General features: G+C 52.7%; 2 protein-coding genes across 17 annotated transcripts in view; both read right to left on the bottom strand.

The window, feature by feature from the left end:
- LOC102091799 (protocadherin gamma-A4) overlaps positions 1 to 15,138 on the bottom strand; it is a 223,708-nt gene that overhangs the window by 83,832 nt on the left and 124,738 nt on the right. The window contains exon 1 of one of the 16 annotated variants that reach the window (XM_065030271.1): positions 948 to 3,546. The exons of the other annotated variants lie outside the window; for them this stretch is intronic. Within the exon in view, the coding sequence (XP_064886343.1) occupies positions 948 to 3,395 (2,448 nt within the window). The 5' untranslated portion in view covers positions 3,396 to 3,546. Of the gene's footprint in view, positions 1 to 947; positions 3,547 to 15,138 lie in introns of those variants that run through there. 16 annotated transcript variants of the gene reach the window in all.
- LOC135575454 (protocadherin gamma-A12-like) lies at positions 3,743 to 15,068 on the bottom strand. The gene has a single exon (XM_065030303.1). The coding sequence runs from the start codon at positions 12,922 to 12,924 to the stop codon at positions 10,417 to 10,419; it is 2,508 nt and encodes an 835-aa protein (XP_064886375.1). The 5' UTR covers positions 12,925 to 15,068; the 3' UTR covers positions 3,743 to 10,416.

Genomic DNA, 15,138 nt, shown 5'->3' with positions numbered 1-15,138 from the left:
TATTTCATCTGCGTGGGGAAAGTAACTTGTTAATTATGTTAAATATAAAAAGTAAAATATTTGTTCAGTTCTTACTTTAAGGTGCCGAATATTACGGTCTTTTCTTATTTGTACAAAACCATAATTCCCACCGTGAATGCTTCTAGTGATTATGTTTGAATGGCTGATACAAGGACAGCAAAACAAAACTGGTTCTGAAATACAAAATGTGATAGTCACAGCCCCGGAGAACAAGATATATCAGGCTCATGAGCCCAAGTAGCAGGAACTCTTCTTTAAATACTTCACTTCGTATGGAAAATGATCAAAAATTTCCACCCCATCACTTCGCCAGAACCACTGCTCTCCTAAACATGCAGTGGAAATGGCATTGCGAGTACAGCAAGAAGAATAGCATATACATCTGCCTTGGCTCCTGTACCTATTCTGTATCTCGCATTACCCAATGGGGAGTCATTGCAACCATACGACAAACTGATTGTGTCCAACTTCTTCTTACACGCCTGTTAACTGGACGAGAGCAACTGAATTGTACTGAACTGTTGGTGCAGCTACGGATAAGGGAACAACAGTGTGGGAGACAAATACAGCTGCATAACATAAACTACACAGACCATGTTCAAGGTAATGAGAATGGAAACAATTCTCAAAAAAACACAGTCCATCAGGTTTTTCATCATGCAGGATCATTAATTCAAAACGTGACTACCCAATACAAGCGTTGTAATCAACACCTCTCAGCTGAACCCGAAGCTGTAAACACCGAAGAAACAAAAAGTGACGCCACGAGATGCTTGCTGTGAACGACGAATACCCCGACCTTTCATTTCTTCACGGAGAGAAGGACTAGTACTCCCCATTCACACTGCTCGGAAAAATCCAGGGGAAACGGGACGAAAATTAAAAAAAGCTCAAGGGAAAACGCGAAAGAGCGCGGGCTTACAGACCTGTGGTGCGCCGGGGTCAGCGGGCGGCTCTCCCGCGCCAGCGCTGCTCTTCGGGCTCCGCTTCCCGCTGGGCTCCCCGCCCAGAAGCTCCTCCGCGGGCAGGCTGGGCAGCGGCGGCGGCAGCCAAGTGGCCTCGGCCACGGCGCGGCCCGGCGCCACGCACAGGTTGTAGGAGTAGGGCAAGGTGCCCTCGCAGAAGTCGGCCGGGAAGGCGGCGCCGGCCACGGACAAGCGCTGCGCGCCCAGGCAGCGCAGGACGGCGGGCGGCCCGGCCCGACGCAGCCGCGCCAGCACGGCCAGCGCCACGCTCAGCAGGAACAGCGCGGACAGCAGCGCCAGCGCCAGCACCAGGTAGAACTGCAGCTCCGCCGCCGAGTCGGCGCCCGCCGCCCGCTCGCTCAGCTCCGGCAGCGCCTCCTGCAAGCTCTCGGCCAGCACCACGTGCAGCGTGGCCGTGGCCGACAGCGCCGGCTGCCCGTGGTCCTTCACCACGGCCACCAGCCGCTGCTTGGCCGCGTCCCTCTCCGACACGGCCCGCGCCGTGCGCACCTCGCCGCTGTGCAGCCCCACGCGGAACAGCGCCGGCTCCGCCGCCTGCACCAGCTCGTACGACAGCCACGCGTTGCGCCCCGCGTCCGCGTCCACCGCCACCACCTTGGCCACCAGATACCCGGCCTCGGCCGAACGCGGCACCACCTCGAACGGCTCCAACGCCGGCGCCGACCCCGGCACTCTCTCTCCCGCTTCCGGCACCGGCCAGAGCACCCGCGGCGCGTTGTCGTTGCGGTCCAGGACGAAGACGCGCACCGTCGCCGTCGAGCTCCGCGCCGGCTCCCCGCCGTCCTGCGCCCGCACGACCACGGCGAACTCGCGGCACTGCTCGTAGTCGAAGGAGCGCTGCGCGTACAGCGCGCCGCTCCGCGCCTCCACCGACACGTACGCCGCCGCGTCCGCGCTGCCGCCCGACAGCCAGTAGCTCACGCGTCCGTTGGCGTCCGCGTCAGGGTCCAGCGCGAGCACGCGCAGTATCGGCGCGCCCGCCGCGTTGTTCTCTGCCACGTAGGCGCTGTAGGCGGCCTCCTCGAACACCGGCGCGTTGTCGTTCACGTCCGACACCTCCAGCACCAGCGCCGTGCTGCTCGACAGCGACGGCCGGCCCCGGTCCCTGGCCACCACCGTTACGCGGTGCTCGGCCGCCTGCTCCCGGTCCAGTGCGCTCGCCGTCACCACCTTGTACGAGCCGCCCGACGACGACACGAGTGACAACGGCGCCTCGCCCGACAGCTCGCACGACACCTCCCCGTTCTCTCTGGAGTCCGGGTCCTTCACGTTCAGCAGGGCCACCACCGTACCGGCCGGCGCATCCTCGGGCACCGGGCTCGAAACCGACAGTATCGTGATTTCGGGAGCATTGTCGTTCTCGTCGGTGATGTATATCTGCACTTCGCAGTGACCGGTGAGCCCGCCGCCATCCCTCGCCTCCAGACCGAAGCTGTATTTGCTCTTCTCCTCGAAGTCGAGGGGACCCGCCGTCCTGACCTCACCACTCTCGCTGTGTACACTGAACAACACGCGGACGCCTTCTGGGACGTTGTCGAAGGTGTAGGACACCCACCCGTTGGTGCCCGCGTCCGCATCCGTGGCCCGCACCCGCAGCACCAGCGAACCCGCCGGTACATTCTCCCGCACTCGCGTCTCATAGACGCTTTTAGTGAACACGGGCGCGTTGTCGTTGGCGTCTGTCACGTTGATGCGAACCTGAACAGTCCCGGACCTCACGGGGTTCCCGCTATCCACTGCTGTGAGCACCAGCTGGAAGGAACTCTGCTTCTCCCGATCCAGCGCGCTCTCCAACACTAACTCCGGATGCTTCTTTCCCCCCGGGTTCTCCTTCACGGCCAGAGTGAAGGTCGGGTTGTCAGTGAGCTGGTAAGTCAGCAGTGAGTTGCTGCCCACGTCCGCGTCTCGGGCCATCTCCAGAGGAAAACGTGCCCCGGGAGACGTGAACTCATTGATCTCGAGGTCCAGAGCGGCCTTGCTGAAGGCCGGGGAGTTGTCGTTGACGTCCTGGATGGCCACCTCGATGTGGAAAACGTTGAGTGGGTTCTGCACCAGCGCCTCGAAGCTGACGGAGCAGGACGCTGCCTCGCCGCACATCTCCTCCCGGTCCAGCCTCTCGCTCACGTACAGGTTCCCGTTCTCCCCGCTCACTGTGAAGTATTGCAGCTGCCTTTTCGCGGCAGACGCCACTCGCAGCTTCCGTGTCGGCAGGTCTGCCGGGCTCAGCCCCAGGTCCCGCGCCAGCGGCCCCACCAGCGAACCTCTGCCCAGCTCCTCGGGGATGGTGTAACGCAGCCGCTCCGCCGCCGCCCGCCAGCACAAGCCCAGCAGCAAAGCGGGCAGCAGCACTCGCCCGCCTGCTCGCCGTCGCCTCTGTCCGCCCGCCATTCTCGGTAGCACTTGCCACGCTCCTCTCTCCTGCCGGTGTACTCTCTCCTTTCAGCCCCTTTCCCAATAAGCGCGGGGGTCGCCGGAGGGCAGCGAGCGATGTGGGCGCCGGCTCGGACGCCGCTGCTCCCCAATCCGCGCCGCCTCTCGCCGCTGCTGCCCGTGCTGTTTCCGCTCTGGCCAGCGCCAGGCGAGCGAGCAGCCTGCGGGGGCAGGACGCTGCGGCGGATCCGGCTGCGAATCCGGCTGCGGCTCCGGCTCCAGCGCCGCTCTGCCTCGGCCAACAGCGGCACCCGGAGGCGCCGCGACGCCACCGCAGCCGCCTCATGCCGGCCGGGGCTTCATTCCCTGCGCTCTGAGCCGCGCTCTCAGCTGCTGCCGCGAGTCGGTGCCATCGGCTACTGAAAAGCGAGATTCGGCTTTCAATTTGGCGAGTTTGCTCATATCCCTGGCAAGGCGAACCAGGCAGCTCTGTTCACCGTGGAAGTGAAGAGTCTGGCGGTGGAACGTGTTCCCGAGCGGTGGAGGAGTGAGCAGATTTCATACAGCAGAGCACAGGTGCACTGTGCAGTAAATGTCCGACATATATCAACAGCTTCTGCTCTTGCTGCCACTCATCTTTCCAACTCTTTTATTTCAATTGTACGAGCTGTGAGTAGCAGTAGCTGTAGCGTACTTCAGAGGAGAAGCTCTTGTAGAAAGAAAAATACAGACCTACGTCTTAAAGCATTTCTTCAAAATTACCTCCTTTAGGGAACAAGGTAATTATGCACATCTAGTAACATGGAGGTGCAGCAGAAAGGTTCCCACGTGCCCAGCATACTACAATTACCAGTCAGAAGGGCAGCACTAGAGAAGGCAGTTTGCTTATGACACCAAGACAGCGATTTGCACCCATAATACAAAGAACACTCCAGGTGTGGGGTCATCAGAAAATGGCAAGGATAAAACCTTTCACCACGTATGAAAAGTACTTGATCCTCCTCAGTAGCTCTTTGTACTCCAAGACCACCTCTTCTCAACAACCAAAGGAAATCACAGAATGCAAGAGTCTCTTGAAAACCAGCAAATCTTGGTTCATGGCCATGGAGACAGCAGGGCACATTAAGAACAGCTGCATTGTTTCAAGTTCTAGAGAGACCATGAATTTGGAAACTACAGGTACAGTAGACTTCCCTAAACTCTGGTTGATCCAAACAAGAGATGACTCCATGGATGACTACTGTGCCCATTCAGAGGTTCCTGGTGGTAACTCATTTCCTCATTATGACACTCTTGCTGCTCCCTCGAAATATACAAAGACATGGCCTACAGGACTCAGTTTCTCCTTCACAAGCTTCTTCCACTGTAGCAGTGTAAATTATTGCACAGACATAACATGGCTGTGAAAACAGGCTTTTCATCAGCAACAAGGCTATTCGCACAAAGTAGTCACAGTCTACCTCAGATGGAGAGACAGAAAAGAGGGTCACTTACCCATTGTGTGAGCCAGCATAGGCAGATTGCAAGAACAACCAAAGGCCATGAATGCAACTGTGAAGAGCAAATTTATTCTAGTTAACCCTCTACCAGGGTTCTCCAAAACAGCATCTAAGGTCCTAGCATCTAAAGACACAAGCACAGACACAGGCACTACAGAATTCAGCCCTGGTAGATCACTGGGCCTGTATTTCAAGGCTCCAAGCAGGTGCAGTCTTCTGTGTTCTGCTCTTTCTCACAAGAAAGCAGAAATCACAGGCATAAGAGTAAGGTGCCTTAGAGTTTCTCACATGCCTATGTTATCTAACAGAGATGGTCTACTTGTCGAGCACATAAGATCCGTAAAACAATGTGTGAATTTATGAGTTTTTTTTCTCTACTCCAGTCACAGTTGCTTGAGCTTATTTACAATTCTCTTCCTTGCCATTCTTCCACAATTCCCATACACCCATGCTGAACAGGTATTTATGAACAATCTCGTCCTTCCTCAGAAATTTTGTGGTTGCACTACTAAGGTGCTGCTTACATGCATTTCAAATAATTAACAGTAAATCAAAACAAGACAATAGTGTTGTAAGATAATAGTGATAAATAAAGCAACAAACAACAGAATTGTATTAAAATCTTGAATTAATAAGCCATTCACAATGAAAATACCTGTATATATCTAATAGTGCAAACCTGTGAGTAATTCTACCCGGTAAGAAACAAACATTTTGTCAGCATTAGGACATACTGTCGCTACATACTTGGCTACAGACCTCCTCTAACTACACCTCTCTGTAAAAGACATTATGATGAACAGTAAAGCAAATGAAAAGTACACACAGGAGAGTGATGATGCATTGGAGATTGCATCGACTGAAGAGGCCACAAGGTGCTCTGTGTGAACAGGCGTCTCGTGGTCAGCAAGTTTGTCCTCACAAAATCCTTCTGTGTGCAGTAAGACTCCAAATGTTCTCACTGGCTGGTAAGGAGCACAGAAGGATAAAACAACCTTTCTAACCAGTAACACTGTTAGGAATGCTTGCTACTCTCTTCCTCACAAATCATTTGCACCAATTTTAAATACTTAGCATTGAAAGATCAAGCACTGCTATACGAGAGACAGCAATACCAAATAAGCTGTAAGCTGACATAAAAAGCACAAATTAATAACCCTTCACAGCACAAATATCTTGACCTTTCATGAAGTGCCATGCTGTTTGTAATGCCCCCCAGCAGAAACTGTGACAACACTCTCTTCTTTATAACACTTCACCCATAGTTTGAAGGCCAAATAAAAGGTTTATAGAGTCTATAAGAAGAACATTTGGTCTGGAAACATCCAGTTCTCCAACTCCACTCTGTCTTTGGAAGAACACAGTGGTGGATCACCACCAAGGTGACCAACCAGTGGTCATGTGCACACATGTATTTCACAATTCAACACTCAGCAACAAGGAATTGCAAGGAATTGCTCCCCTCCCACCTTCTTCCTCAACAGAATGCTTGGAGCTCAGTTGGATTCAACCAAGGAAATTCCCACAAGCAACAGGGAATTTGCAGGGACATGTGGGAATGGCATCCCAGTTGAGGAAGTTTCCCTCCAATGTGGGAAACACACACTTCATTCTGGTACACAACATTGACACTGCTGTCACTTCTGTCTGAGGAACAGATTGTGTGAGGAACTCTGACACATGAGACAAGTACAAGACCCACCCCAAAACAGGCACAGATGACTCTACCTTGCATTTCCAATAATAGCTTACATTCATCCTAAATAACAACATTTTAATGAAAAAGCTGTCTTACAAGGGAAGAATGAGAACTAAGTGAAGCAAAGATGGACTTGAGAAAAACATTTCAACTAGCATGCCATTCAAGATATAAATATTTTTGTATTTGTAAAAGGCCCACCTTATAAGTAACACAGCTCACTACCTGGTAAGTAGCACAGAAAAAGAAAAGAACCTCTCTAACCAGTACCTTTATTAAGAATATGTAGTACTCTTTTTCTCATGCACTACTTTCAACTATAATAGATAATAAACAATATAAGATCAAGTGCTATTATATGGACAGGCAGGTAATGACATGAAACAAGCAATAAAGCTGCATAAAATTACAAATTATTAACCTGTCAAGGCAAGTTATACATGGGGCCATTAACATTCCATTTCAAGAGAATCTGACCCTACTCAAGCACATGTGTGGCTGGGAAGACATGTGCCCCTGCTAAAAACGTAATCTTCCATTTGCTAATAATGCAAGACGTCAATTCAGAAGGGATAATACTGACAGGAAAAACAGTAACCCACGTTAGAGAACAAAATGAAAAACCAAGTGACAAAAGAATAAGTGCAGCAAAACTCAAGTCAGCAGTAGCTCCACTTCTCCTGCCTCCCACCCCAGCTGTAATGCTGAGCAGCAGTCCCACAATCACCTCCTTGGACCAAAAGCCACCAGGACACAGTGCGTTGCTGAATGAAGCTTTGCCTTCTCCATAACCAAACCTCCAGGATGCAGAATATGGCAGGGAAAAGGCAGAGAAGCATCAGAGAGAAGGTGTGTACAGGAATTGCACCTGCACTCAGACATCTAAAACAGATGTGACCTTCCCCATTTGATCAGACACCTTGGGGTCAAGTTGTAGCTCATGACAACAAGTAAGGGAACAGTTAGAAATATACAAAAGTGAATGGAATCAGATGGAATACCATTTCTTAGGATAAAGTTATTGAGCAGAAGCCACTCAAATTGAATGGTACACCATTAGGCCCATGCTTGTGTTAAACATGACAAGCAAGGAAACGACCATCTGTTCTTCTATAACACACTACGATCACACCAAGAAGGCAGGTACATTTCTCTGCTCACTACCATTCTGAGGAGAAACAAAAATGTTCTAAACCACATGGAGGATAAATGGCCATAGTAAAAGAGGAGTGGTCACCCAACAGAGGCTGGGTCATCATACTAACGGCGTAGGGAGAATCTCTCCCCTCTTTTATCACACACACAGCTCCTCAGAGATGTGACTTCTGCTAAGTCGTGTTTACAATAACAGAAAATAAAGGTGATCTCACATCTCCTGCCTTTCACATTCACTGTAGCAAGAGCAAGAGACATGGATTCATGACATAGCTAGATGAAGCTATGTTGATAGTCACAAGTAAATCTAAATATATAGGAGACCAGGAACAGAAAAACAAAAACATTAATCAAACAAGCAATGCAAGGAATCATTACACCAGAAAGTGTAGTGAGACAAACTCACTGGCAGGACTTATAAGACTTCACTACAGGAATTTAAATTCATCCTTGAGAGCACCTGGATGTCACTGAGGCCTCAGGCTGCAAGTGAAGCCTCCTGGACTACATTGTTGGGGATTTCATTGTAAGAAATAGTCATCAGCTCTCAGCAGTTCTTCTAATATGTGGCCTACTCATCTCCCACAGACAGGATGCCATATGTGTAATCACCTTATCATGGGCATCGTTCTCGAGCTCAGTCTTCTGAGAAAGTAGAATAGATTATCTTTTAGATTCAGCTTCATCTTCCTCACAACTCTGTCTGAGGTGGTTGAAGGAAGTATTTGCTGCAAAACAACGCTCACACTCTCAAATGCGAAAGCACTCACCAGATATGGGGAAAACTAATCACAACTTCCAGGAAACAAAGGCCTGAAAGAAAGTCAAATTACAACTATGAATGAACTCTACACCACGATGATCCAGGGAGACAGAGGTGAATAAAGGGGATATTACATAGGAAGTATAAGCTGTGCTACCCATGTATCATCATTCTACATGCACAGCTATTGCATAAACACCAAAAAGTAGAGAACTACCATTGCCTCTCAGGACAAGGAATCCGGAATCACAGCAAACACGGTACAGGCCTTAGCACCAGACATGAAATCAAATCTTTGCTCAGCCGAAACCACACTGCCCCACCAATTTTCCTGGTTGGAATCCATCCTCACACCCTCCTTGCTCTGCATTCACAGCTTGTAGTTGCACCATGGACCACATCCAGTATTTGACTGCATGGCAGCCACAGGTGGGAGACATGTCATTCAGTGATATTTTCGGGAAACAGAAATATATCAAAGTCTTTGTCCTGACAGGTGAACTCATTGGAGATATGGAAACTGCTCCCCCTGCTCAATAATTTAATAGATCTTCTAATGTTTTCAGGGTTACCAGCCACAATGAGACCCAGCTCTAGACCTGGACAACAAACAAGGCAAGAACGGAAACTTGCACAAGTGAAGGAATCATAGCATGTGTATGCTCAATAACTGCAAAAAGAAAACAAAATTATGAAACCACAACTTGTTCAGTTAGAATCTGACCACTATGATAACCAAAAACAAGACACCTTCAAAAGGCCAGCAATAGACCCGTGGAATGAAAAATACACAGAGCATCGACACATAACCAGAGACAAAGACCCACCTTCAGATCATTACAACAAGTAAGGTAAGTTAACACTTGCTGAAAGGAAGGGATCACAGCATACTTTCCTTCATTATGGCACTTAGAGTAGGTACATAGTTCAGGTATTTAGTAGGTAGTGAATACACAGTTTGCTCTTCCCAAAGCTCCCATTATGACGTTTGTCATAAGCCCCGAATTAAGCTGTTAGTTAAGAACTGATGACAATATGACAACACAAATGAAGAACCTCCCAGGGCTCCTAGTACAGCTGGAGTAACATGTATTCTAGCCAAGCTTTTTTGTGAAGATGGAACTCACATTGCAGAGTCTAAAATTCCCTTCCACTCTTATAACAAGCAAGCAGACATGAACAAGGGACCACTTGTTGCCAGCCCATTCCTCCACCCACTGAAAAACATGGCAATATGGAACAAAAAGGAAACGTTTCGTTTCTCATCCACATTATCATAGAGAAACAAAAAGGCTGAGGAAAACTGAAACGATTAGCAGTTCTACACGGGGGGCTTATGTGCCGTTTCAAGACACTTTCATCCTACTCAACCACGTGTGCTGTTGGGAAGACAGATGACCGTGCTAATAACGCAAACTTCAATTTGCTACTAACGCAATACGATTGTTCAGAAGAGCTAAAAATGTCAGGAAAAACGGTATGACACGTCAGGAGACAAAATGAGAAATGACCTGATGCCTACTAGAGACAGAAAGCCCAGCTCTAACAAAATTCAAGATAACAGCAGCCCCAGTTCTCCTGCCTCCCACACGAACTGTAACGCTGAGCAACGATCACGCGTTCACCTCCCCGGAACAAAAGCCACCGGGACATGGTCTGGTCACTACACTTCTCAAAAGAAACATCAAGATACATTGGTCGTACAGCAGACTGGGTCAGTGAAAAAACGCATAACACAGTGACAATGTGATAAAAAAACCAAAGTCCTACACAAACGAAACTCAAGCCAACAGCAGCCCCACTTCTCCTGCCTCCTTCTCCTCTCCTGAGTAACGATCCCACGTTCATCTCTCTAGAGCAAGAACCACCAGAACACAGCACGTTGCCGAACGAAGTTTTGATTTCCCTGAAGGCAAAACCTCCCTAGGCAGGACACAGCAGAACGCAGCAGTGAAAGGGCAGAGCAGCAGCAGAGGAAAGCGTCACGGAGAAAGGGCGGTCATTGGAACTCACCGGGGGAGCGGCGGGGTCCTCCCCGAGCAGCGGCGCGGGCTCGTCGGGCGGCGGGCGGGCCGGGAGGGTGTCGCAGCAGCTGGCGCCCGAGAAGCGGAGCTGGCTCTTGCGCGAGTCGGCCGTGAGCGACACCTCGTGCGAATAGGAGTGCAGGAAGGCGCGGACGCCGTCGATGCCCACGAAGTGCGAGGCCGGCACGCCGCGCAAGGCGCCGCTGCCCGCCGCCAGCAGCTGCGAGCGGCGCCAGCGCCGCAGGCGCAGCGTCAGCAGCAGCAGCAGGAAGGCGAGGAAGAGGCAGGACACGGCCGCCACGGCCAGCACCAGCCAGCGCGTCAGGCTGCCGGCCGGCTCGCCAGGCGCCGCCGCCGATGCCGCGCTGCCCAGCTCGGCCAGCAGCTCGGCCACGCTCTCGGCCAGCACCACCGTCAGCGTGGCCGTGGCCGACAGCGCCGGCCGCCCGTGATCCTTCACCACCACCACCAGGCTCTGCCGCGCCGCGTCGCGGGCCAGCGGGAAGCGCGCCGTGCGCACCTCGCCGCTGTGCAGCCCCACGCGGAACAGCCCCGGCTCCGTCGACTTGGCTAGCTCGTACGACAGCCACGCGTTCTGCCCCGCGTCCGCGTCCACCGCCACCACCTTGGCCACCAGCGCCCCGGGCTCGGCCGAGCGCGGCGCCAGCTCCACGCCCGCCCAGCCCGCGCCCGCCGCGAGCGGCGCCGCCGGCGGGTACAGCACCTGCGGCGCGTTGTCGTTCTCGTCCACGATCACCAGCCGCACCGACACGTTGCTGCTCAGCGCCGGCGCGCCGCCGTCCTCCGCCCGCACCCACAGCCCCACCTCGCGCACCTCCTCGTAGTCGAACGAGCGCAGCGCGTACAGCGCGCCCGTCTCCGCCTCCACCGACACGTACGACGACAGCGGCGCGCCCCGCACACGCCCCTCCCCCAGCCGGTACCGCACGCGCGCGTTCTGCCCCCAGTCCGCGTCCCACGCCCGCACCCTCAGCACCAGCGCGCCCGCCGCGTTGTTTTCGGGTACGCGGGCGCTGTAGCGCGCCTCCGCGAACACCGGCGCGTTGTCGTTCACGTCCAGCACCCGTAGCCACAGCACCGCGCTGCTCCACAGCGCCGGCGACCCGCCGTCCGCCGCCCGCACCGTCACGTTGTACTCCGAGACCTGCTCCCGGTCTAGCTCGCGAGCCGTCACCACGCTGTAGTAGCTGCCCCGCGAGCTGTGCAGTCGGAACGGGACGTCGCCGTCCAGCGAGCACCACACCTCTCCGTTCGCTCCCGAGTCCCGGTCTTGCACGTGCAGCAGGGCCACCACCGTTCCTGACGGAGCGTCCTCAGAGATCTCTCTCAGTGCCGACCTCACGGAAACCTCGGGCGCGTTGTCGTTGATGTCAGTCACGGTGATGGCGACCCTTGCCGTGTCGGAAAGGCCCCCGCCGTCTCGTGCCTGTACGTCCATTTCGTACGAGTCGCCTTCCTCGAAGTCCAAGCTTCGTACCAGCGTGATCGCTCCCGTCTCAACGTCCAGATGGAAAATCTCCGAGGACAAGTCCATCGCCTTCTTCAAGGAGTACTTCACATACCCGTTGAGCCCCTCATCGGGGTCGGTGGCCGTGACGATGACGAGGGTGGAGCCCACGGGCACGTCCTCGGGCACGCGCACCGTGTACTCCGCCTGGCTGAACACGGGCGTATTGTCGTTGGCGTCCAGCACCTCCACGCGGATTCGCGCCGTGCCCGTCCGCGCCGGCTCGCCGCCGTCGCTCGCCCTCAGCATCAGCTCGTGAAACGCCGCCTCCTCCCGGTCCAGCGCCTTCGCCAGCACCAGCTCGGGACGCTGATCCCCGCCGGGACCCGTCTGCACGGCCAGCGAGAAGTGCTCGTCGCCGCTTAGCTCGTAGCTCTGCAGGGAATTCAGGCCCGAGTCCGGGTCAAGAGCCTCGGCCAGGGGAAACCGCGAGCCCGGGGCTGTCATCTCGCTAATTTTCTCTTCCAGTTCAATGTTCTTGAAGCTGGGGGCGTTGTCGTTAATGTCCGTGATTTCCACTTCTATTTCGTAAACTTGCATGTCTCCCTCTAATATCACCTCACAGCGAAGCAAGCATTTCTCCACCAGCCGGCACAGCTGCTCTCTGTCTATTCTTTCCGCCGTCACTAAATGTCCCGTCTTTCCGTTCAGGGCGAAATACGGCGTCCTGCCTTCGGAGACAACGCGGACGCCGCTGTCGCTGAGCGCCGGCAGCTGCAGCCCCAGGTCCTTGGCCACGTCACCCACGAACGAGCCCTTCGGCAGCTCCTCGGGAACCGAGTAGCGCAGCTGCCCCCACGCCGCCTCCCACGCCGCCACCAGCACGCTCCACAGCAGGGCTCGCTCCCGACAGCCCCAGAGCCTCCCCGTCGCCCACATCTTCGCCGCGGCCCCGCCGGCAACGCACCAACAACGGCAACGCCGCGCCGCCGTCTCCTGCTACCGATCCCTGTTCACCGCTCACGGCCGCCGCCGCCGGTCCCTCCGCCTCGCTGCAGCACGGCTCCGCACCGCAGGGACGCTCGCAGACCGCCCGGCCGCCGAGAGAACGAGCGAGGGAGCGAGCGAGCCGGGCCGCAGCGGGCGGGGCTGCCTGCAGCGCTCCGGCTTTCCTCTCGCTCCTCCTCGGTCAACAGCGGCGCCCGCAGCCTCCTCCCGGCACTGCAGCCACCGAGCGCTGCCCAGCGCTGTCCGTCCGGCCTGTCTCACCCACAGCCAGCGACCACGGGTCAGTGGCCACGGTGACATTGATTTTTTCTCCAGCGGTGATCTCACGGTTCGGGTTTTCTCCAGACGAGATATTCTTTGATCCTCGATGTGATTACAAGGAGGAAATATGAGACGTCCTGTGGTTATGTTATTTCAACCGCACGGGAAAATCGCATCTGTGCCATTTATGTAAGGTAGCATGACGTGTAGAATATTAGCAGTCTTATCGCAGTAGCACAAAATCAACTGTGCAACTTCCACGAGTTGCACAGATTTTTGTAGCAGTCGTGCTTGCGTTATGTTTCTCTCACTCATTCTGCAGATCAAAAATTAGTCATACAGCCCCATTAGTTCCCCCATTCCCCAATGAATAGCAGCAATGAAGATACTCCCTTAAATAGACACCTGCGATTTCCTTATCGGGTTTTCTCTAAGCCATGCTTTTCAACGGTTGTGCTTTTTCAATGGTTATGTCCAATCATTAACCTAATACTGCCAGATCCACCACTAAACCACGTCCCTAATCAGCACATCTACACGTCTTTTTAATATATCCAGAGATGGTGACTCCAGCACTTCCCTGGGCAGCCTGTACCAATGCCTGAGCACACTCCTCAGTGAATAATTTTTTCCTAATATCCAATCTAAACCTCCCCTGGCAAACCTTGGGGTATTTACTCTTTTCCTAGCTCTTGTACTTCGGAAAAAGAGACGCTACAACCTCCTTTCAGGTAGTCGTAGAGAACGATATGATCTTCCCTCAGTTTCATTTTCTCTAAGCTAAACAACCCAAGTTTCCTCAGCTGTTCTTCAGCAGACCTGTGCGCCAGACCCGTTACCAGCTTCGTTGCTCTTCTTTGGATGTGCTTCAGCACATTAATGTCTTTACTGTAGTGAGAGGCCCAAAACTGAACACAGTACTATTATATGACACAATATTGTTATGTTATGGTACTGAATAAAGTGTTATTTCTTCTACGTGGGGAAAGTAACTTGTTAATTATGTTAAATATAAAAAGTAAAATATTTGATCTTATTTTAAGGTGCCGAATATTACGGTCTTTTCATATTTGTACAAAACCATAATTCCCGCCATGAATGCTTCTAGTGGTTATGTTTGAATGGCTGATACAGGGACAGCAAAAGAAAACTGGTTCTGAAATACAAAATGTGATAGTCACAGCCCCGGAGAACAAGATATATAAGGCTCATGAGCCCAAGTAGCAGGAACTCTTCTTTAAATACTTCACTTCGTACGGAAGACGATCGAAAATTTCCACCCCATCACTTTGCCAGAACCACTGCTCTCCTAAACATGCAGTGGAAATGGCAGTGCGAGTACAGCAAGAAGAATAGCACATACATCTGCCTTGGCTCCCGTACCTATTCTGTATCTCGCATTACCCAATGGAGAGTCATTGCAACCATACGACAAACTGATTGTGTCCAACTTCTTCTTACACGCCTGTTAACTGGACGAGTGCAATTGAATTGCACTAACTGTTGATGCAGCTACAGATAAAGTGAACAACAGTGCAGGAGACAAATACAGCTGCATAACATAAACTACACAAACCATGTTCAAGGTAATGAGGATGGAAACAATTCTCAAAAACAAACCGTCCACCAGGTTTTTCATCATGCAGGATCATTAATTTAAAGCGTGACTACCCAATATAAACGTTTCAATCAACACCTCTCAGCTGAACCCGAAGCTGTAAACACCGAAGAAACAAAAAGCGACGCCACGAGATGCTTGCTGTAAGTGAGAGACGAATACCCCGATATTTCACTTCTTCACGAAGACAAGGACTGTACTCCCCATTCACACTACTCGGGAAAACCCAGGGAAACGGGACGAAAATTAAGAAAAGCTCAAGGGAA

Source organism: Columba livia, chromosome 14 (genome assembly GCF_036013475.1).
Source record: "Columba livia isolate bColLiv1 breed racing homer chromosome 14, bColLiv1.pat.W.v2, whole genome shotgun sequence".
NCBI classification, from domain to species: domain Eukaryota; kingdom Metazoa; phylum Chordata; class Aves; order Columbiformes; family Columbidae; genus Columba; species Columba livia.
This window is presented reverse-complemented; position numbering and strand designations above follow the sequence as displayed.